Here is a 22,162-nt window from a genome sequence, read left to right on the forward strand (position 1 = left end):
TCTATCTATTAAGTATCTATCTATTATCTTTCTCTCTGTTTATCTATCTATCTATCTTTTATCTAGCATTTTTCTGGCCTTGTACATCTTTTGCACATAAAAAAAAAATAATTTCAGTATCTTGCTTTTTTCCGATACCAGACACATGGGTGTCACCCAGACGTGTAACATGGACATCCAGATTGCACGCAGATGTCACATGGATGCAAGGATGCATGTCCAAAATGGACCATGCAACATGTGCATTTATTTACACGGATGTAAGTGGCCTAACAGTCGGGCTCCAGCAGCTGATCACTCAGGTGCAGAAATTGTACCATGTCATGATCAGCAAGACAGATATGTCTATAGTGAAGCACTAAGTGACCTATCCCTATGACATATGTGCATCAGATACCATTAATAGAAGATAATGAGGGTGATTCAAAGTTCAATATTTTTTATTCTTTTAGATTTTTTTATGTATATTTTTAGCTCCTTTTAGAGATTTGAGCCTGCTAAAAATCTGATCACATAAACTATCTGCTGCAATGGTATTGAAGTATAAGTGAAAATTGCTGTCCTCTATGAACGTTGGTCTAGGCCTGAGCTTCACAGAACTACCAATATTCCAACAGGATGTAGGCCAAGGCTACTATGGTAATCCATGGTATACTTCCCAACAGTTGAAGGACAGAAAGAGGGATAAGTTATATGTCGGGCTCAGCGCGGGGTGGCAAATCTTGGTCACGCCCATAGCCACACTCCAAGCCACACCATTTAAAATTTCTGGTAGAAGATATCAGAGGGGTGGTGGCAGTGAGAAGCATTCAGCAGATACCTCTTTCCCCCTTATTTGATTGATTTTTGACCCAGAAGCCGTATTTTTAATGTGGTTTTTATAGTATAGAAAAACTTCGATTCTGCACTTAAAAAAGTAACTGCAGTCTTTTTATATGCTTTTTTCACTCCACATTGAAGTCTCTAGAGGAAAACAAAGCACCAATACTGCACAGTTCAGCGGCATCTTAAGACGCATAGTGGGTGAAGTTTTCATTAAATCACATTAACTTTGATTTATCAGTTAAAGAGCAGAACTTCTGTGCAAAAAATCATCAGAAAAAACACAGCATTTATGCTACATGTGAACACGGACTAAATAATCAAGCAAAGTGGATGTAATTTAATGAAATCTCTGTCCATTGTGCGTCTAAAGATATAGTTACATAGTTACATAGGTTGAAAAAGACCTACGTCATTCTAGTTGACCCTTCCTCCAGCAATTCTACATTTTGTCACTGTCATTTATAACCAACAATGTTATATGTACTAAAGAAATCATCCAGCCCTTTTTTAAAAGCTGTTATAGTATCTGCCATTACTACCTCTTGTGGTAGGGCATGCCACAGTCTGACTGCTCTAACTGTAAAGAACCCTTTCCTATTTGACTGCCAGAATCGCTTTTCTTCAACTCGCAGTGTATGCCCCCTGGTCCTTAGTATTGTCTTTGGAAAGGCTTACAGCCAATGAAAACTCAAAAGTCATTATCTCAGAAAATTAGAATAATTATCACAAAACACCTGCAAAGGCTTCCTAAGCGTTTAAAATGGTCCCTTAGTCTGGCTCAGTAGGCTACACAATCATGGGGAAGACTGATGACTTGACAGATGTAAAGGAGGAAGTCATTGACACACTCCACAGGGAGGGTAAGCGACAAAAGGTCAATATTAAAGAAGCTCTCTGTTCACAGAATGCTGTATCCAAGCATGTTAATGGAAAGTTGAGTGGAAAGAAAAAGTGTAGTAGAAAAAGGTGCACAAGCAACAGGGATAATTGCAGCCCTGACAGGATTGTGTTGTGAATACATTTGGTTTGGATTCCTCTTGTGGTCAGTGCTGGTAGTGAAGTTGGCTTGCTGAATGGAGACCAGATCGCTGAGGATGATTGGCAATCAGGGGGTTCTGATTGGACCTATATAACTGAGTAGTGTTCCTTTGTTCCTTGCCGGTTCTCAATTTTATCTCCTGTGTGCTAAGGACATTCTGAAGCCAGCCCTTCCTTCTGTGTCTACTAAAACTCCTTTCAGATAAGTGTGGTCTTTGTACCCCTGTTTGTGGTTTTGACTATTTTGCTGTTTTTTCTGTTTATATACTAAGGCCTATTTCCTGATTTTGCCTGTGTGGAGTTCTAGGTGGAGTTGGATCATTCCCTGCTGGGAATGTCTGTGTGCCTTGCTTTATTTTCTGCAGTAGATTTTGTTTGTCATGCTTGGTACTAATTTCAGTCCCTCATCTATATTAATGTTTTGCTTGGATCCCAGTAACACCAGAGTACTGATATAGTGGGGCAGAGTCCGTGTGGACTCAGTATTTTTTCATATCAGGCGTGTTGGTATTTTCTAGTTTTTTTCCACAGCTGCAGACAGTGCTCTTTTCTGTTCTTTCTTATATAGATAGTTTGGGCGTCATCTTTGCTGAATCTGTTCTCTACCTGCGTATTGTGTTTTCCTACATTACCGTAATCTTTATATGTGTGGGGCTATCTATATATTTGGGGGACTGCTCCGAGGCAGATTAGCCTTTCCTGTATTTCTTTCTGTAGGTGACTTTTGGGTGTTCATTGGCTGTAAGCCATAATCATCAACATTAACAGAAATAAACACATGAAATAGATCACTGTGTGTAATGACTGTATAATATATATGTTTCCCTTTTTGTATTGAATTACTGAAATAAATTAACTTTTTATGATATTCTAATTTATTGACATACACTTCTACCAAAAAGGTCTTCCAGCAGTAATTGCAGGTTTTTGGGTTTGTTTTTTGATTTTAAAGAATAAAAAAAGTTAAAAAAAATATTTAAAAAGTTAAAAAATGATAAAAATTTCAATCACCTTTCCTTTTCCACTAAAGATTAAATATGTTAAAAAAAACATATATAGTATTGCTGCTCCGGTATATATCTTTGATCTATGAAAAAATAACAATTTTAAACTGTACAGTGAACAACGTAAAGCAAAAAAAAAAATTTCTGCAATGTTTCAGAGAAAAAGATATTTGTGATAGCCACTGTGGACCGACTCACGCTATAGACTCGTCGGACAGGTGGTCCCCACCCGCTGCCCTGGATTGACAGTTATCTGTCTGCATGCGCAAATAGAGTTAGACAGTTGATAATTAAAGGCATTCCCATAATCAGGAAGACTGACAGAATAAGTAGTGAATTTTTGTTCTGCATGTTGGTCCAGTCGATTGACACTCAGGATCAGGAGGCAAAAATGTAGTTTTTAACCCCTTCATCCCCGGAAGATTTTCTTTTTTTGGGGGGCGGGGTTTTGCTCCCCTTCTTCCAAGAGCCGTAACTTGTTTATTTTTCCGTCAATCTTGCCATATGAGGGCTTCTTTTTTGCGGGAAGAGTTGTACTTTTAAATGAAATCATAGGTTTTACCATATAGTGTAAAGAAAAACGGCAAAAATATTCCAAGTGCGGAAAAAGTGCAAAAAAAGTGCGATTGCATGATTGTTTTGTGGATATTTTATTCACTGTGTTCACTATATGGTGAAACTGATGTGTTAGTATGATTCCCCAGGTCACTACGAGTTCATTGACACCAAACATGTATAGAATTACTTTTATTTAAGGGGTTAAAAAAATTCAGAAGCTTGTCCAAAAGAAGTAGCCGCACTTTTTGCGCCATTTTCTGTGACCCGTAGTGTTTCAATTTTTTCGAATCTGGGGCTCAGTGATGGCTAATTTTTTGCATCTTGAGCTGATGCTTTTAACGGTACCATTTTTGCGCAGATGCTACATTTTGATTGCCTGTTATTGCATTTTGCTCAAAATTTGCTGCGACCAAAAAATGTATTTTTCGCGTTTGGGATTTTGTTTTGCCGCTCTGCCATTTACTGATCAGATTATTTGATTTTATATTTGGATAGATCGGGCATTTCTGAACTCAGCGATACCAAATGTGTGTATATTTTTAATTTTTTTTAACCCTTTAATTTGCAATAGTGCAAATGGGTGGTGAATTGAACTATTTGTTTTTTTAAATCTTTTTTAATTCTTAAACTATATTTTTTCCTTTTTTTTATTTTACTAGTGCCCCAAGGGAACTTTAAGGATCAGCAGTCTGATTGCTCATTCATTCCTCTTGATCAGAGATGCACAGCTCACACCAGGAAAAATGATCATCTGTTACAGGCAGCACTCTGCCACCACCGAGTCATGATAGCGACAGGAGTCATCACATGAACATGACCCTGTGCTACCATGGCAACAATTGGCTCCCCATGATCACGTCACAGGGTTTTCGATAGCGATGGGTAACTGTATGTTACCCGCTGCGGTGCTTTAAATTGTCACATTTTGACAGCACTGATCTAAGGGGTTAACATGCACGGGTGGATCGAGGCACAAATGTCTGCTGTACAAATTATCAGACATGTGCAGGGATCGCCGCTGGATCACCGCAGCATTCAGCAGTGATCACCTCCTCATGATTTAGGACGTACTAGCACATCCTTGGTCGTGAAGGGGTTAAGTCTGACTGGATCATGCATTATGGATGTACTTATATCCATTAATTCTTTCCCATTCCTCAGCTGGACTTGATAGCCATGCAGCAGGTGAAATAAGTATTCAGCTTGTTATTAGTTTTCTAAGTAAACATATTTCTAAAGGTGCTATTGGCATGAATTTCTCCTCAGATGTTAGTATCAATCCAGCAAATCCACACAGACAAACAATCAAACCATAGATGTCCATTAATTAAGTTCTGAGTAATAATTAGAAATGGCACAGGCAAAAAGCATTGAACACATGAAAAAAGAGCAGCGCAAAAAGTCATAGAAAGTCATGACACCAGCTAAAATCTATCATTAATTAAAAAGCAATATTGCTACTTGAAAAAGTGAAAAATATTATCAGCTTGTTTATCTGTTTTATAGAAAGATGTTTGATAAACAAGGTGTGACACAAGAGACATCTCATGATGGATAAAACCAGTGAGCTATTTCAATATCTTTGCAACCTAATTGTTGCAAAACATACTGATGGCATTGGTTACAAAAGAATTTCTAAACTACAGAAGGTTCCAGTGAGCACTGGGGCCATAATCCAGAAACGGAAACAACATAATTTCAACATAGACTAGCGGCTACCAGGTACTCCAGCTGTGACCTCAGGTGAACTGATTTGAGATGAACTCATTGAACTCAGTGACCTTACCTCAGGTGAAGTCATTGAGCTTAATGCCGATTTACCAGATTCAGCTATGTTAACATGTTTATCATTTGGTTGCTGACATTTCTGCACTAAATCTGCATCTCCTGGCAAAAAAATGCACTGAAACCACATGCGTTTTGATGCAGTTGCAGTGTGTTTTTTTGCCAGGAGATGCAGATTTGGTGCAGAAATGTCTGCAACCAATACTTAATGTTCTTACATCTTCTAAACTGGTAAACTGGCATTGAGTTCAATGACTTCACCTGAGGTGATGTCACTGAGTTCAGTGAGTACACCTCAGGTCAGTTCACCTGAAGTTATAGCTGGGGTACCATGGGAACCCAAGCTGTGACCTCAGGTGAAGTCATTGAACTGAATGACCGGATTATCCTATGTGCAGGCATTCAGTATTTGGTTGCAGACATTTCTTCACCAAATCTGCATCTACTGGCATCCCTCCTTTATCTTCTGGGAAAGAAAAGTTATTAAGGAAATCACCAAACCAATCATTTCCAGTACTTTAGGTGTTATGGACTCACCTGCAGGTAAATTCTTTAAGCTGTAAAACTAGATGAGCAGCTTGGACTAGTGGCATTGGTGCAAAAAAGCAGATCTTGAAGGACAACATGTGGATCAGTGAAGACCAGGACAGCAAAATATGCAGGAGGGCAGTCAAAGAGGTGGACCATAGATGAAGGTAGCTCAGATGGAACAGAGCCAGGTGTGTGGATATACAAAGGAATGGTAGCTGTATATTAATTTTTATCCAGTAAACTAAAACAATAGCCATATGTAGATTCAGGAAGGAATTTTTCTACTAATGTGCAAGTATTAGGGTTAACTAAGGTCTACCTTCAACCTTAAAAACTATGATACTAGCATCTTCTGACATGGAAGCAGTCTATCACAGGTATCATCCAGAAGGACAATGTTTAGCATCAGCAATGTATCAGAGAAATAAATGCATTCTGATATCTTCCAGCATTGCAGTGGTCAATAGCAAAGATGTAACAGAGAAGTAAATGTAGTCTGTTTTTTTAAGCAAAGCAATAGTTAATGGCATCAATGAAAAACACTGGAATTTGTAGCAAGCACATGGTTAGCTACAGAAGTACAATGAAGTATAGGCAAACTGCGACAAACTTTAAGAGATGTGTTAGCTTGATGGCAGATGACACTTGTGAACATGACTGAGAACACTTGTGAGGAGTTGCTAGGGATAACTTGTGTGACAACTTCTAGCACACTGAACTGAGCTTGGAAATAATCCTTACTATAGAATGAAATCAGGAGTAACTGAGAAGATCATAGGCACCAGGCTGATGTTGAGCCAAATGAAGTAGTCAAAATCTGGCAAACTTCAAGAAACTGAAAAAGTGCTACTTAACACCCAAACATCTGACCTTTCCCAAAGAGGACCTGTCTGAAGGTCATAACATGTCTGAAGGTGATGATGTCAAGAGATGTTTGCTGGGTTATCTGAGGAACCTGATGTGGAGGACCGCTGCAATGGAGTTGACAATAGGTAAAGGGAGTCAGTCCCAGCAATTGTGGGGCAGGTGAATAACAGTAGACAAATAATTATCAATTCACATCTAACCTTGAGTATGCACATTCACATAATAAATCTTTATCATTTTGTTATTTACAGATCAATTTGATCCAATTTTCCTCATAAACAACGCTGTAAGCAACGTGATCTGTTCAATTGCATTTGGAGATCGGTTTGAGTACAGTAATGAAAAATTTCAGCGACTTTTACGTCTCTTTAATGCATCCATAAAGGCCCAATCTGGACTCTTAGCTCAGGTATTTTAAAAACTATAAATCTACAGTATATGCACTAATACCTATTTCCTGTAAATAATTAAATGATCATGTACAGTTAGGTCCAGAAATATTTGGACAGTGATATAATCTTTGTGATTTGGGCTCTGCATGCCACTATTTTTTATTTAAAATGAAACAATTGAGATGCAATTGAAGTGTGGACATTTAGGTTTAATTAATAAGGTTGAACAAAAATATCCTGTGAAATGTTTAGGAACTGCAACCATTTTTCTACAAAGCCTTCTTATCTCAGGGGCTTAAAATGTATTTAACAGATTTACTTTACCATAATGAAAATGTTTATTTTTAATAATCTGTAAAGAATCCTTTGCACGCATTGACTGACTAAAGTATGGAAGCCATGGACGTTACTAAACGTTGGGTTTACTCCTTTATGATGCTTTGCCGGCCTTTACTGCAGATGACTTCAGTTGTTGCTTGTTTCTGAGCCTTTCTGCCATAAGTTTTGTCTTAAGCATATGAAATGCAGCTTGATGGGGTTCAGATCTGGTGATCGACTCGACCATTGCGTAATATTCCACTTCTGTGCCTCGAAAAACTCCTTGGTTGCTTTGTTAGTATTTTTGGGGTCATTGTCCATCTGTACTGTAAAACTCCTTCCAATCAACCTATGCTGCTTTGTTTGAATCTGTGAAGAAAATATAGCCCTTTACACTTCAGAATTTGTCTGGCTGTTCCTGTCTTTAGGCACATAATCAATGAAGAATAGTAATCCAATGTCATTGGAAGCCAAGCATGGCCATGCAAACACACCAGCCTTAGGATCTTAGGACCTTCACCAGCCTTAGGATCAAGCCTTCTCCATACTTTCTTCTTCCCATTATTCTAGTACAGGTTGATCTTATTTTTTTCTGTCCATACAATGCTTTTCCAGAGCTTTGCTGGCTTCTTTAGATGTCTTTTTGGCATAGTCTAATCTGCCTTTTTATATTTAAGGCTGATAAATGGTTTGCACCTTGTGGTGAACCCTCTATATTTGCTCTCATGAAGTCTTCTCTTTATGGTAGACTTAGATACTGGAACACCTACTTCCTGGAGAGTGTTTTCCCTTGGGTGGATGTTGTGAAGGGGTTTTTCTTCACCATGGAAAAGATTTTGTGATAATCTACTTCCATGGGCGTCCAGGCCTTTTTGAGTTCCCAAGCTCACCAGGGCAGAATGTAGCAAACTGTTGATTTTCCCACTCATAAGATTTCTGCTATTTCTCTGATGGATTTCTTTTTTTTTGCATACTAGTGGACTGTTTTCCTTCCATTGATAGCTCCTTTGACTGCATCTTCTGGGTACTAAGCAACAGATTCCAAATTCAAATGCCACACCTGGAATCAGCTCCAGATGTTTTACCTGGTTAATTAATGAGGAATTAGGAGCCCATGCAGACATTAAAGAGCTTTTGTGATAATTGTCCAATTACTTTTAGTCCCTTGAAAAAGACGCAGCTACATATTAAAGAGCTGCTATTCCTAAACCGTTACTTCAATTAGGATGTGAAAACAGTCAAACTAAAGCTGAGAGTCTGTATTTTAAGCCCATATTGATTATATAACTGTATCTTGAATATGTTTTGTTAAACAGCTAAAATGTGAAAGCTTGTGTCACTTTCTAAATATTTCTGAACCTACAGTATATCACAAAAGTGAGTACACCCCTCAAATTTTGTAAATATTTAATTATATCTTTTCATGGGACAACACTGAAGATATGACACTTTGATACAATGTAAAGTTGTCATTGTACAGCATGTATATTCAGTGTGCCCTCTAAAAAATTCGATATACAGTCATTAATGTCTAAACCGCTGGCAACGAAAGTCAGTACACCCCTCACTGATGTCATGTGACTCAAAAGTGTTACAAGGTCTCAAGGTGTTCATGGGGAGCAGGTGTCTTAAATTTGGTGTTATTACTCACATACACTCTTATACAGGTCAATAGAAGTTCAACATGGTACCTCATTGCAAAGAACTCTCTGGGGATCTGACCAAGGTGATGATGAGGAGATTGCCAACACCCTGACACTGATCTGCACCATGTTGGCCAAGACATGTTCCACTCAGAACAGGCCTTGCCATGGTCGATCAAGGAAACTGAGTGCACGTGTTCAGCGTCATATACAGAGGTTGTCTTTTCAAAATAGACTTATGAGTGCTGCCAGCATTGCTGCAGAGGTTAAAGGGGTGGGGGATCAGCCTGTCAGTGCTCAAACCACACGCTGCACACTGCATCAAATTGGTCATGCTGTCATTCCAGAAGGAAGCATCATCTAAAGATTATGCACAAGAAAGCTCACAAACAGTTTGAAGACAAGCAGACTAAGTTAATACATAAATTAATTTGATTCAGATGGTGTCAAACTTATGTGGCGGCAACCAGGGGAGCAGTACAAAGACAAGTGTGTCTTGCCTACAGTCAGCCATGGTGGTGGGAGTGTCATGGATTGGGTGCTTCATGAGTGCAACCGCGGCTGTGGGTAACTACAGTTCATTGAGGTAACTATGAATGCCAACTAGTGATGAGCGAGTACTAAAAAGCTCGGGTGCTCGAGGCTCGGGCCGAGCATCCCAAGATACTCGTGTACTCGGCCCGAGCACCGAGCCCAATGTTATCCTATGGGGGACCCGAGTATTATTCTGAAATGACCACCGGCAGCATGTAGAAACCATAAAACTGTAAATTAAAAAAAAAAACGTGCGTGTGTGTGTAAGCGTGCATATATATATACACGCGGAGTGGAGTGCGGGAGGGGCCGTAGCCGAGCGGGGAAGTGTCGGGCTAAAGGCACGGTCATGCTGTGAGGGCCGGCCAATCACTGCAATTCCACAACAGGGCTGTGGCATTGCAGTGGTCTGCCAGCCAATCCCTGCATAAGGGCTGGCTCTAAAAAGAGCGCCAACATGAAGACCACGAGTACAGCACGAGTATTGCGAGATTACTCGGTCCCCGCCGAGTAGCCCGAGTACAGTGATACTCGTGCGAGTACCGAGTAGTAACAAGCATACTCGCTCATCACTAATGCCAACATGTTCTGTGACATGCTGAAGCAGAACATGATCCCCTCTCTTTGGAAACTGGGCCACAGGGCAGTATTCCAACATGATAATGACACCAACACACTTCCAAGACGATTACTACCTTGCTAAAGAAGCTAAAGGGTAAAGGTGATGGACTGGCAAGGTAGGTCTCCAGAATTAAACCATATTGAGCATCTGTGGGGCATCAAGGAAGGTGGACGAGCGCAAGGTCTGTAACATCCACCAGCTCTATTATGTGGTCAGAGGAGTGGAAGAGAATTCCAGTGGCTCCTGTGAAGCTCTAGTGAACTCCCAAGAGAGGTAAGGAATTGCTTCAAAATAATAGTGGAAACACAATATATTGACACTTTATGCACAATTTGGCCATTTTTGCTTAGGGGTGTACTAACTTTTATTTAGACAATAAAGGATGAGTACTACAAGAGAAAAAACGATCAAATGCCCATTATATATTTTTTGTGTAATACAACATGAAGAAGGTGGAGAAAAATAAGGTAAAGAGAATTGTTAACCCCAAAAATTCACGGACCCCTCCAAATATGATACACATACAATGACTGAGATTGCAATGTAACAGTGAAAACTCATTATGCCCACTAGATGTCACTATACACCCATAAAGCATTTCCAGAACATGTGACCATTGGAAATAATGTCGGCAAAGTAAACCGCCTAATGTATGATAAGCCAGTTGTTGATTAATACTTACATAGGCAAAGGTCAGTTGCTGGGTGCCAAGAAAAGGGGGGGGGAAAGAGAGGAGGGTCCCGCAGACCACCCGACGGCCATTTCGGCAACACTAGGTTACCTTTGTCAGGGGGCGTGGTTAAGAGGGCAAAGGTGAGGCTTTTAAATATCAGACAACCAACCACAGGGCATCACCTCACTGATGCATGCGACCACATGGTGATAGCTCCACCACCAAGCCGGCCGCCGCGTCACCAGCCACGTGATCCCAGGCACCATGACCCGAGATCACCTGACTGGATTTGATACAGCATGACAGCCGGGCGATGGACAACCACACAGCGCATGTGTACCAGTGTCAACTGCCATTGGATAGAAGGTGCCGGTAACTGGTAGCTAGATACGCCGTGTAGCTGCAATAGCCCAACAGCTATATCACAACCAGATGCTCACAATGGAGCAGCACCCACAGGATGTAGTCCACCTTGTGTATCGGTCACTAATATTAAAAAGGACATATTTAATTAAAAAACATTTTAGTAAGTATGAAAATATATATTACCTCTAACACACGTCCTGGCACCATGTCGATATAAGGACAAGAGCCCAAAATCGTGTGATATAATAAAAAGGCCATGAAGTGCATGTGTATAAACCACCACACCAAACAATATAATATTCAACTATAGTATCACATTATATGTAGACACACATGCAGACCATATGGTCCAATTGGTAACTAGTAATTAGTCCTTATATATTCCACTATACAATTTGGTGCACATCCTATATTCTCTTATCATACCTAAATATCCCATAAGAACAAGTACATGCAAGAGAATAAGAAAAATGAATATAAATTAAGCATTATATGCATGAATATACAGTTACAGTCAAGATATCGCACTACATATAACACATATATATATATATCCTAACCTAAATACACCATTTAGTATTCATTACATGTGTGAAAAATAAATACAGATATCCCATAAATAATCTTATATAAGTGCCAATATCAGAGAAAACTGAACAATAGATTCCCCACATTTTTATACACGCATGAGGTTATAGAACATGTGTCAATAACCTAGGGAATTATAGATATCCAACTCCAAAGATATCCAGATCTTGCTGTCTTCAAGGGGTAGGCACAGGATAGAATAATAACCAAGTTGCAGGATGACCAGTCCACATGATAGAAAAATTCAGATCCAAGCCTCCAACCAAGCCTAATTCTAGTGAAAATGAAAAAACAAAGTTAAAAACATACAGACCACACACTAAAATAAATAAAATGGATAAAATGACCAGCACGCAGGGTCAGGTAGGATATACCATAATTGGCAAGCAGATGTACCTGTACATTTTTTTGTACATCATAGTTCCAACAGTGCCTTACTTAGAGTTCTAGGGATTGACCAGATTGATCTTGGGATCTTGGGTGGCGAAGTGAGTAAGAAGTTGGCTCAATTAGAGGCCAGATGGATATACACTTTGAATACGGTGTATCCATCTGGCCTTAATGAGGTACATCTGCTTGCCAATGGCTGGGGACAGGTGACTATCCAGGTGTGTGTGGGTGTGTCTGTTCAGTTTATATATGAGGAGGGCGGGGGGCGGAGCCGATCGGGGTAATATGCGAGGGGGGCGGAGTGCGGGGGGTGGAACGGAGCCGGGCCATGGCGCTGAGGACGTCAGTGCTGGGGACTGCATGGCTGGGGACAGGTGACTATTCGTGTGTGTGTGTTTGTGTGTGTGTTCAGTGTATACATGCGGAGTGCGGGGGGGGGTGCCTGCCAAGCGGGGTAATGTGTGCGGGGGGCGGAGGCCAGTGGTGGGTATGTGACGGCTGGGTTGCCGGTGTGGGCTCCTGGGGGTGCAGCACTCACCGGGGAGTTGGGGCTCCATGTGGGTGCAAGGAAAAGTGTTGGGCGTCGTCTTGTTGGCCCGTAGTTCAGGCTGTTCAGTTAAGCTCCTTGCACACGTAACCACGGTAAATATCGGGTAACTAAGCAAAGCGCTTTGCTTGGTTACCCGATATTTACCTTGGTTACCAACATACACCGCTTAGCACTGGCTCCTTGCACACATAGCCACGATAAATATCGGGTAACTAAGCAAAGCACTTTGCTTGCTTACCCGATATTTACCTTGGTTACCAGCGTACACCGCTTAGCGCTGGCTCCCTGCCCATGTAGCCAGGATAAATATCGGGTAACTAAGCAAAGCGCTTTGCTTAGTAACCCGATGTGTACCCTGGTTACGTGTGCAGGGAGCCTTAGCTGAGCCGTTGGTCACAGGCTCTTTAGCAAACACGCTGTGGTGACGGTTGTCACTGTAATGATGTCATTTTGGAGCAAGACAGACAGACAGAATAAGGCAATTATATATATATATAGATACTTATTACAATGTTTTTTACTTAAATATGTCCTTTTTAATAGTGACCGATACACAGGGTGGACTAGATCCTGTGGGTACTGCTCCATTGTGAGCGTCTGGTTGTGATATAGCTGTTGGGCTATTGCAGCTACATGGCGTATCTAGCTAGCTACCAGTTACCGACACCTTCTATCCAATGGCAGTGCACACTGGTACACATGCACTGTGTGGTTGTCCGCCGCCCAGCCAACACGCTGTGTCAAATCCGGTCAGGTGATCTCGAATCATGGTGCCTGGGATCACGTGGCTAGTGACGTGGCGGCCGGCTTGGCGGCGGAGCTATCACCATGTGGTCGCATACGTCAGTGAGGTGATGCCCTGCGGTCGGTTGTCTGATATTTAAAAGCCTCCCACCTTTGTCCTCTTAACCACGCCCCCTGACCAAGGTAACCTAGTGTTGCCGAAACGGCCGTCGGGTGGTCTGCGGGACCCTCCTCTCTTCCCCCCCCTTTTTTTTGGCATCCAGCATCTGACCTTTGCCTGTGTAAGTATTATTCAACTACTGGCTTATCATACATTAGGTGTTTTACTTTGCCGACATTATTTCCAATGGTCACATATTCTGGGAATGTTTTATGGGTGTATAGTGACATCTTGTGGGTATAATGAGTTTTCACTGTTGCATTGCAATGTCACTCGTTGTATGTGTATCATATTTGGAGGGGTCCGTGACCTTTTTGGGGTGAACAATTTTCTGTACCTTATTTTTCTCCACCCTCTTCATGTTGTCTGTTGTATTACACAATAAAATTAGCAATTTTCTATATAATGGGCGTTTAATCATTTTTTTCTCTTGTGGCGTTGGTTAAATAATAGCGATTTGCCCGAATTAGTCCTGACCTACACCTGGTTATATCATGCTCCTTTATACCTTTGAGTATCACATATTCATTGAGGAAATGTGTTTTAGAAATTCTAACCATGTGTAGGTGATTGTTGCTAAATTGTTTAATAAAGGAGGAGTGTAGAGCTATTTAGAGGGAACACCAATTTTACACTGTTTTACCAGCTGTACACTGACTTCTTTACATTGTGTCAAAATGTCATATCTAGAGATGAGCGAACTGGCTGTGGTTCGGCTCGAGTTCGGTTCGCCGAACAGAGGTCTCGTTCGAGTTCGGTTCGTCGAACGTTCGACGAACCAAACTCGAACCTATAGGATATAATGGGAGGCAATCACAAACACATAAAAATGCATGATAAATGTACACAAACAGTTAATAAACATTGTCATAACACTTACCGGTCCCCGCGATCCCTCCTGCACTCTGTCTCCTGCCGCTATTCCATCCGGTGACCAGCACTGCCAGCAGTGATGCAGGACCTATCGTGACGTCAAAATAGCCATGTGACCAGTCACGTGGCTATTATCTCATTGGCTACAGAATGGTCACATGACTATGACACGTCATGTAGGACCTGCGAGTGCATCTCTCCGGTACACGGTGCACATTTGTGTATCGCCGTGTACCGGTGATATGCTCTAGCACACGGTCGACTCCCCGTTCCGTTAGGGACCAGCTGACACAGCCGGTCATTAACGGAGATCACCGTTGCCATAGCAACGCAGTTAGCGGTGACGTCACCACTAAGCGCGGCTCCGGGACCACCGTTGCTATGGTAACGCGTCTGTCAGCGTTACCGCTGACAGCCAGCAGCACTAATCACTCACGGAGTGAAGGCTGCACGCTGCTTCCCGTGCAGCCTTCACAGAGTGAAGGCTGCACGGGGAGCAGTAGCGTCTTCCCCCATGCAGCAGTGATGGAGCAGAGCTGCATTTGTTGAACGAGAAAGACAGAAGACCATGGATCGTGGAGGGCTGACGGGGTAATAAAGATGGAGTCTCTAATGTGTCTGTGTATTTATTTCTATTAAAGTATTTTTTCTCTGTGTGGTGTCTTTTTTTTAACCCTTTATTGGAGATTCTTAATGGCCGGGTCAAACGTGCCTGACATTAAGAATCTCTGGCTTAATACTAGCTAGCAAAACAAAGTTAGTATTAACTCATTATTACCCAACAAGCCACCCGGCTTCAGGGCTGTTGGAAGAGTTGGATACAGCGCCAGATGATGGCGCTTCTATGAAAGCGCCATTTTCTGGAGCGGCTGGGACTGCAATTCGCAGCAGAGGCGCCCAGAAACCTCGGGCTAACCTGTGCTGCGGATTCCAATCCCCAGCTGCCTAGTTGTACCCGGCTGGACACAAAAATGGGGCGAAGCCCACGTCATTTGTTTTTTAAATATTTCATGAAATAAGTGAAATAAAAAAAACGGGCTTCCCTATATTTTTGGTTCCCAGCCGGGTACAAATAGGCAACTGGGGGTTGGAGGCAGCCCGTGGCTGCCTGCTGTACCTGGCTAGCATACAAAAATATGGCGAAGCCCATGTCATTTTTTTGGTGGGCAAAAAACTTCTGCATACAGTCCTGGATGGAGTATGCTGAGCCTTGTAGTTCTGCAGCTGCTGTCTGCTCTTCTCCATACAGACAGACAGCAGCTGCAGAACTACAAGGCTCAGCATACTCCATCCAGGACTGTATGCAGAAGTTTTTTGCCCCCTGAAAAAAATTATGTGGGCTTCGCCATATTTTTGTATGCTAGCCAGGTACAGCAGGCAGTTACGGCTGCCCCCAACCCCCAGTTGCCTATTTGTACCCGGCTGGGAACCAAAAATAAAGGGAAGCCCTTTTTTTATTATTTCATGAATTTCATGAAATAATTATAAAACAAATGACCGAGGCTTCGCCCCATTTTTGTGTCCAGCCAGGTACAACTAGGCAGCTGGGGATTGGAATCCGCAGCACAGGTTGGCCTGAGCTTTCTGGGCCCCACTGCTGCGAATTGCAGTCTGCAGCCGCCTCAGAAAATGGCACTTTCATAGAAGCGCCATCTTCTGGCGCTGTATCCAACTCTTCCAGCACCTGCCTGCTATACCTGGCTAGCATACAAAAATATGGCGAAGCTCACGTCCTTTTTTTGTAGTTGTTTGGCAAAAAAAATAAAAAATGCTTCCCTGGATTTTCCATTGCCAGTGAAGGTAACACCAAGCAGTGGGGGTTAGCAGCCAGTAGCTGCTTGGATTACCCTTAGCTAGCAATACAAAAAATGCAGCGGGAGCCCATATATATATTTTTTAATTATTTATTTAAGTAACTAAAAACAAAATGGGCTTCCCTGTATTTTGATTGCTGGACATCACAGTGCTGTAAAAATAAATCTTTAAAAAAAATGACGTAGCGCTCCGCGGTATTTTTGATTCTCAGCGCAGATAAAGCAGACAGCTATGGGTTGCCACCCCCATCTGCCTCCGTTACCTTGGTTGGCAATCAAAATACAGGGAAGCCCATTAATTTTTTCTATTTAAAAAATAGTTAAAAAAAAAATGACGTTGGGTCCCCCCATTTTTGATAGCCAGCTAGGGTAAAGCAGACGGCTGTAGCCTGAAAACCACAGCTGGCAGCTTTACCGTGGTTGGGGATCCAATGTGGAGGTCCCCCCAGGCTCTTTTTTTATAATTATTTTATAAATATTAATAATTACACAATAAAAGTAGGGTCCCCCCCAAATTGGATCACCAGCCAAGGTAAAGCGGACAGCTGTGGTCTGGTATTCTCAGGGTGGGAAGGTCCATAGTTATTGGGCCTTCACAGCCTAAAAATAGCAGGCCGCAGGCACCCCAGACGTGGCGCATCCACTAGATGCGCCAATCCTGGCGCTTCACCCGAGCTCATCCCGTGCCCTGGTGCAGTGGCAAACGGGGTAATAAATCGGGTTGATACTAGCTGTAAAGTCACCTGAGATCAAGCCCAGCAGTTTGTGATGTCATGGCGTCTATTAGATACCCAACATCATAAACTGTCAGTACTAACAAAAAAAAATCGACAAAAGAAATTTATTTGAAAAAACAGTCCCCAAAACATTTCCTCTTTCACCAATTTATTGTAAGAAAAAAATAAAGGGGTCCCACGCCGACTCTGGACCGTCTAGAATATGGGGGGGAGACACTCAGGGAACGTATCCCCCATTTTCTAGCAGTGCGAACCCTTCATGTGAGGAGTGTGGGTGCAATGAATCTTCACTCACTCTCCCCGGGTCCACAGCAGCAGAGTCCATGTCGTAATGGTTGCTACCAAAGCTGCAATGCCCTGCTCATGAGGTAAGGGCATGCCTAATCAGGAGAACTATTCTACATTTCCAAATACTGGTATTTGCTGATATTATTGCTATTCCACCTACTATATATTGGGGATAGGATCTTGGAGATGGAATACCCCTTTAAGTCCAGTTATCCAGCTGAATGAATACTTAACAACAGAGCTCGCTATTTAGATGTGTTTTCTTGTGGCCTATAACGGACTCTCATGTTTGGTAGTCGTTCAGCAGGGAAACTATAAAAGCAAATCCCTCCATTTGGAAATGTAGTATATAGCTCTCCTGATCAATTATGTTCCTTACCTCATGAGCAGGGCATTGCAGTAATAATAATAATTTATTCATTTATATAGCGTTATTAATTCCATAGCGCTGTATGTCTTTGGAGTGTGGGAGGAAACCGGAGTACCCGGTGGAAACCCACGCAAACACGGGGAGAACATACAAACTCCTTGCAGATGGTGTCCTTGGTGAGAATTGAACCCAGGACCTCAGCGCTGCAAGACTGCAGTGCTAACCACTGAGCCACCGTGCCGCCCATTTAGCTTACAGATGCATAACCACCACTCACTGTGTCTGAACACAGGAAGCTGAGCTGACAGCCGCTCTGTGCATGCGGCAGCGTCTATTGTGAAGGAGAGGGCCGTGGGGGGATCAACGCTGCACAGGTACCGTGGGACACCGGGGAACACCGGTGGGGTTATAGGGGGTGACCTGGCAGGGCCTGGGGAGGAGTTTTCTGTCGCATGTGTCATGGCACATGGCATGGCACATGCGACAGAAATCAGAGGAGTAGGGTGCTGCTGTGCGCGCGGCCATCTTGAATTTCTGGGAGGGCATCAGGGGGGGCACTTTGGCGACACCGGGGGACCGGAGGGGACCGGGGAGGAGATTTATCATGTTTGTTCATGCCAGATAGGAGATAAATAATTTTTTACCGGCGCTGTCATTTACTGTAACGTGATCATCGGTGTACGGTGTATACCTGTGATCACGTGAGCGGGGACCGGAAAAACCGTCCTGAATCATGATCTCCAGGGTCTCAGCTAGCCCTGAAACCCCGGAGATTTTCTGACGCCGGGGGGCGTTATTCACTTATTTCTGCCTGCTGTTTATAAACGGCAGATCAGAATAAGGCTACATTAACACGACCAATCCATTTTTGCGGTCTGCAAAAAACAGTCCGTTTTTTTTCACGGGTGCATCCGTGTGGCATCCGTTTCCGTTCCGTAGACGGTCCGTATGTCATCTGTTTGTCATCCGTGTGCCTTCCGTTTTTTTTGTGTACTGCAAAAAAAAAACTGAAGGAGGGTAAATGCATAAATTTACCCAGGATCCATAGCTTCATCCTACATGAGGCGGTCACATGTTCACTCCAGTGCCATTTTCTACTGCTTTTCACAGCGTAGAGCGCTCTGGTGATTTTTTTGTGCTTGTGCACTTCATATCAGTCTTTTCTGTCATTATAATGGCAGAAAGACACATAATGTCCCACTCTCCTGCATTTTGTAATTTTGCACCCTTTGGTGCCTTTCATGTGGCACTAAGGGGTGCTTAGCTTTGTATTTAGCCAAAAAAATGAAAAAAAAAAATGAGGTAGGGTTGCCCCTATTTTTGTAGCCAGCTAGGGTAAAGCAGACAGCTGCAGCCTGCAGACCACAGCTGGCAACCTCACCTTGGCTGGTAATCCAAAACTGAGGGCACCCAACGCTGTTATTTTAAATTAAATAAATAATTAAAAAAAAAAAAAAACCACGTAGGGGTCCCCCCAAAATTGGATCACCAGCCAAGGTAAAGCAGACAGCTGGGGTCTGATATTCTCAGACTAGGGAGGTCCATGGTTATTGGACTCTCCCCAGCCTAAAAATAGCAGGCCGCAGCCGCCCCAGAAGTGGCGCATCCATTAGATGTGCCAATCCTGGTGCTTCGCCCCAGCTCATCCCGCGCCCTGGTGTGGTGGCAAACGGGGTAATATATGGGGTTAATACCAGATGTGTAATGTCACCTGGCATCAAGCCCTGGGGTTGGTGAGGTCAGGCGTCTATCAGATACCCGACATCGCCAACCCAGTCAGTAATAAAAAAAAATAGACGACAAACACATTTTTATTTGAAAAAACGCTCCCCAATACATTCCCTCTTTAACCAATTTATTAGAAAGAAAAACAAATCCAGGTCTGGTGTAATCCAAGGGGTTGCCATGACGATCCACACTGTCCCAGTCAATGAAGAGCAGGATGTTCCCCATTGGCTGGGAGAGCAGTGCAGTGACCTGAGCTAACATCAATGGGTCAGCCCAGGTCACTGCAGGGCATGACAAGTGCTGCTGTCAGCGAGGTACATTACCTGCGCTGATCTCCTGCACTGCCGACAGCACCTGTCACTGAGTTCAATGACCTCCGCCTTCACAGCCAAGTATCGCGAGAGTCCCGTGACGTCACCGCTAGTCAGTCTCGGGTCGGAAGCGAGAGAAGGTGATGTGACAAGCGGCGGCCATGGAGGACAGTGACAGCGCTGAGGTCGGGACTTCATCACCGCAGGTAAGCTGAGCGGGACCATGTGTGCAGAGTGCCAGGAGGACGTCAGTGTCGTGGACTGCATGGCTGGGGACGTGTGTGTGTGTGTGTGTGTGTGTGTGTATGTATGTGTACATGCCGCGTACAGGAGGGGGCGGAGCGAGCTGAGCCGGGAAGTGTGGGCTTCCTTCACGTAACTAGGATAAACATCGGGTTACTAACCAAAGCGCTTTGCTTGGATACCCGATGTTTATCTTGGTTACCAGCTTCTGGCAGGCTGCCAGCGATGGCTCCTGCACACTGTAGCTGTAAGAAGCCCTGCTTTTTGCTGCTAGAACCGTTCTCGAACGTATCTAGAACTATCGAGCTTTAGCAAAAAGCTCGAGTTCTAGTTCTATCTAGAACAGCCCCCAAAATCACTCGAGCCGCGAACTGGAGAACCGCGAACCGCGCTCAACTCTAGTCATATCTTCAGTGTTGTCCCATGAAAAGCTATGATAAAATATTTACAAAAATTTGAGGTGTGTACTCACTTTTATGATATACTGTAACTGTTGAACAGGTGACCAGGGTATGTTCATATTACAGATATATATTCTATGGAATATGCATACAGTATATCAAGTAAAATATAGAAGGCAGTAGCATAGCTACTGGGGGGCAGATGAAGTGGTTCCCCTGGGGTATTGACCTAGAGGCACCCACAAGAAGCAACTGTCTCCCAGGGCCATGTTAAGACACCAGTTTGTTTGTTTTCCCCTTTGCCAGGCCAAGTAGCAAATCCGGCAATTCCTGCGATGATGTCATGCTCATGTGAACCGTGTGGGAGGAGCCAGGAGATAAAGGAGAAGCTGTAGAAGATGAGGACATGTGTCATGGATTGAGGAAAGAGAAGGACATAAGGAAGGCAGGGTCTGACAGAGGGGTGCAAACTGTGACAGAGGGGTGCAGTTTGTGACAGGGGTACAGGGTGTGACAGGGAGTGCAGGCTGTGACAGGGGTACAGGGTGTGACAGGGAGTGCAGGCTGTGATAGGGGGTGCAGGCTAACTGGTGCAGGTTGTGACAGAAGGTTGTAGACTGTGATAGGAGTGCAGGTTGTAACAGAGGGGTGCAGGCTGTAACAGAGGGGTGCAGGCTGTAACAGGGGGATGCAGGTTGTGACAGGGGGTGCAGGCTTTGACAGGGGGGTGCAGGCTGTGACAGAGTGGTGCAGGCTGTGATAGAGGGGTGCAGACTGTGATAGAGGTGCAGGGTGAGACGGGGTGCAGACTGTGACTGGGTGGTGGAGGCTGTGACAGGGGTGGAGGCTGTGACAGAGGGTTGCACACTGTGACAAGGGTGCAGGCTGTGACAGAGGGGCAGGCTGTGAGAGGGGTGTGGGCCGTGATAGGGGGGTGTGGGCTGTGAAAAGGGGGTAGAAGCTGTGACAGGAGGTCACAGGCTTTGACAAATAGTGCAGGCTGTGACAGAAGGGTTGCAGGCCGTGACAAAGGGGTTGCAGGTTGTGAAAGGGGGGTGTAGGTTGTGACAGGGGGGTGCAAGCGGTGACAGAGGGGTGCAGGCTGTGACAGAAGGGTGCAGGCTGTGACAAAGGGTGCAGACTCTGTGGGATAGAGGGGCACAGGCTGTGTGGGATAGAGAGGGTGCACACTGTAACAGAGGGGTAAACACAGTTACCTGGTTAGGGGCCCCTTCAGAAGTTTCGCCCCAACCTTGAGTTGAACACCTAGCTACGCCTCTGATTGGAGGGACTAAATACAACTTTTGGCAATGGTCCATTGCCTCCTCCACAGTAACGGCAGCTCATTACTTTAGTTACATTGATTCACACTGTAGTACCTCTCTATTCTCTAATAGTGTTTAATCATTGTTGTAATTTAGTATATAGCAAAGGCTCGCTTTCTTTGTCCACCATTAGCAAAGGACAGATAATTCATGCTATCATGAACACACTAAATAACCAGTCAAATCATAGATAGGTATTATTACATTGTACAATTCATGATTTTATTTTTTAGATTCTAAATGAAATGCCTTTTCTAACCCACATCCCATGGCTTATTGATCGAGTGCTGAAGCCAGAGTATGAACTGATCGCATTCCTAAAGGAAATGATTTCAGAGCATCAGAAAACTTGGGATCCAAACTACACCCGTGATTTTATTGATGCCTACCTAGTGGAGATGGAAAAGGTAGGAGAAGTTTTTTACGGAGATGAACATGATGTCTAGTTTTCCCCTTGAAGACAGAAGTGATGTATAATGTGATA

The 22,162-nt window shown here is 43.5% G+C and overlaps 1 protein-coding gene across 1 annotated transcript in view; it reads left to right on the forward strand.

Moving 5' to 3' along the window:
- LOC142249912 (cytochrome P450 2D14-like) overlaps positions 1 to 22,162 on the forward strand; it is a 180,606-nt gene that overhangs the window by 57,034 nt on the left and 101,410 nt on the right. Inside the window, exons 4-5 of the mRNA XM_075321889.1 lie at positions 6,860 to 7,017; positions 21,912 to 22,085. Of these exons, the coding sequence (XP_075178004.1) occupies positions 6,860 to 7,017; positions 21,912 to 22,085 (332 nt within the window). The remainder of the gene's footprint in view (positions 1 to 6,859; positions 7,018 to 21,911; positions 22,086 to 22,162) is intronic.

The sequence above is a fragment of the Anomaloglossus baeobatrachus genome, chromosome 8 (genome assembly GCF_048569485.1).
Source record: "Anomaloglossus baeobatrachus isolate aAnoBae1 chromosome 8, aAnoBae1.hap1, whole genome shotgun sequence".
NCBI classification, from domain to species: Eukaryota; Metazoa; Chordata; class Amphibia; order Anura; family Aromobatidae; genus Anomaloglossus; species Anomaloglossus baeobatrachus.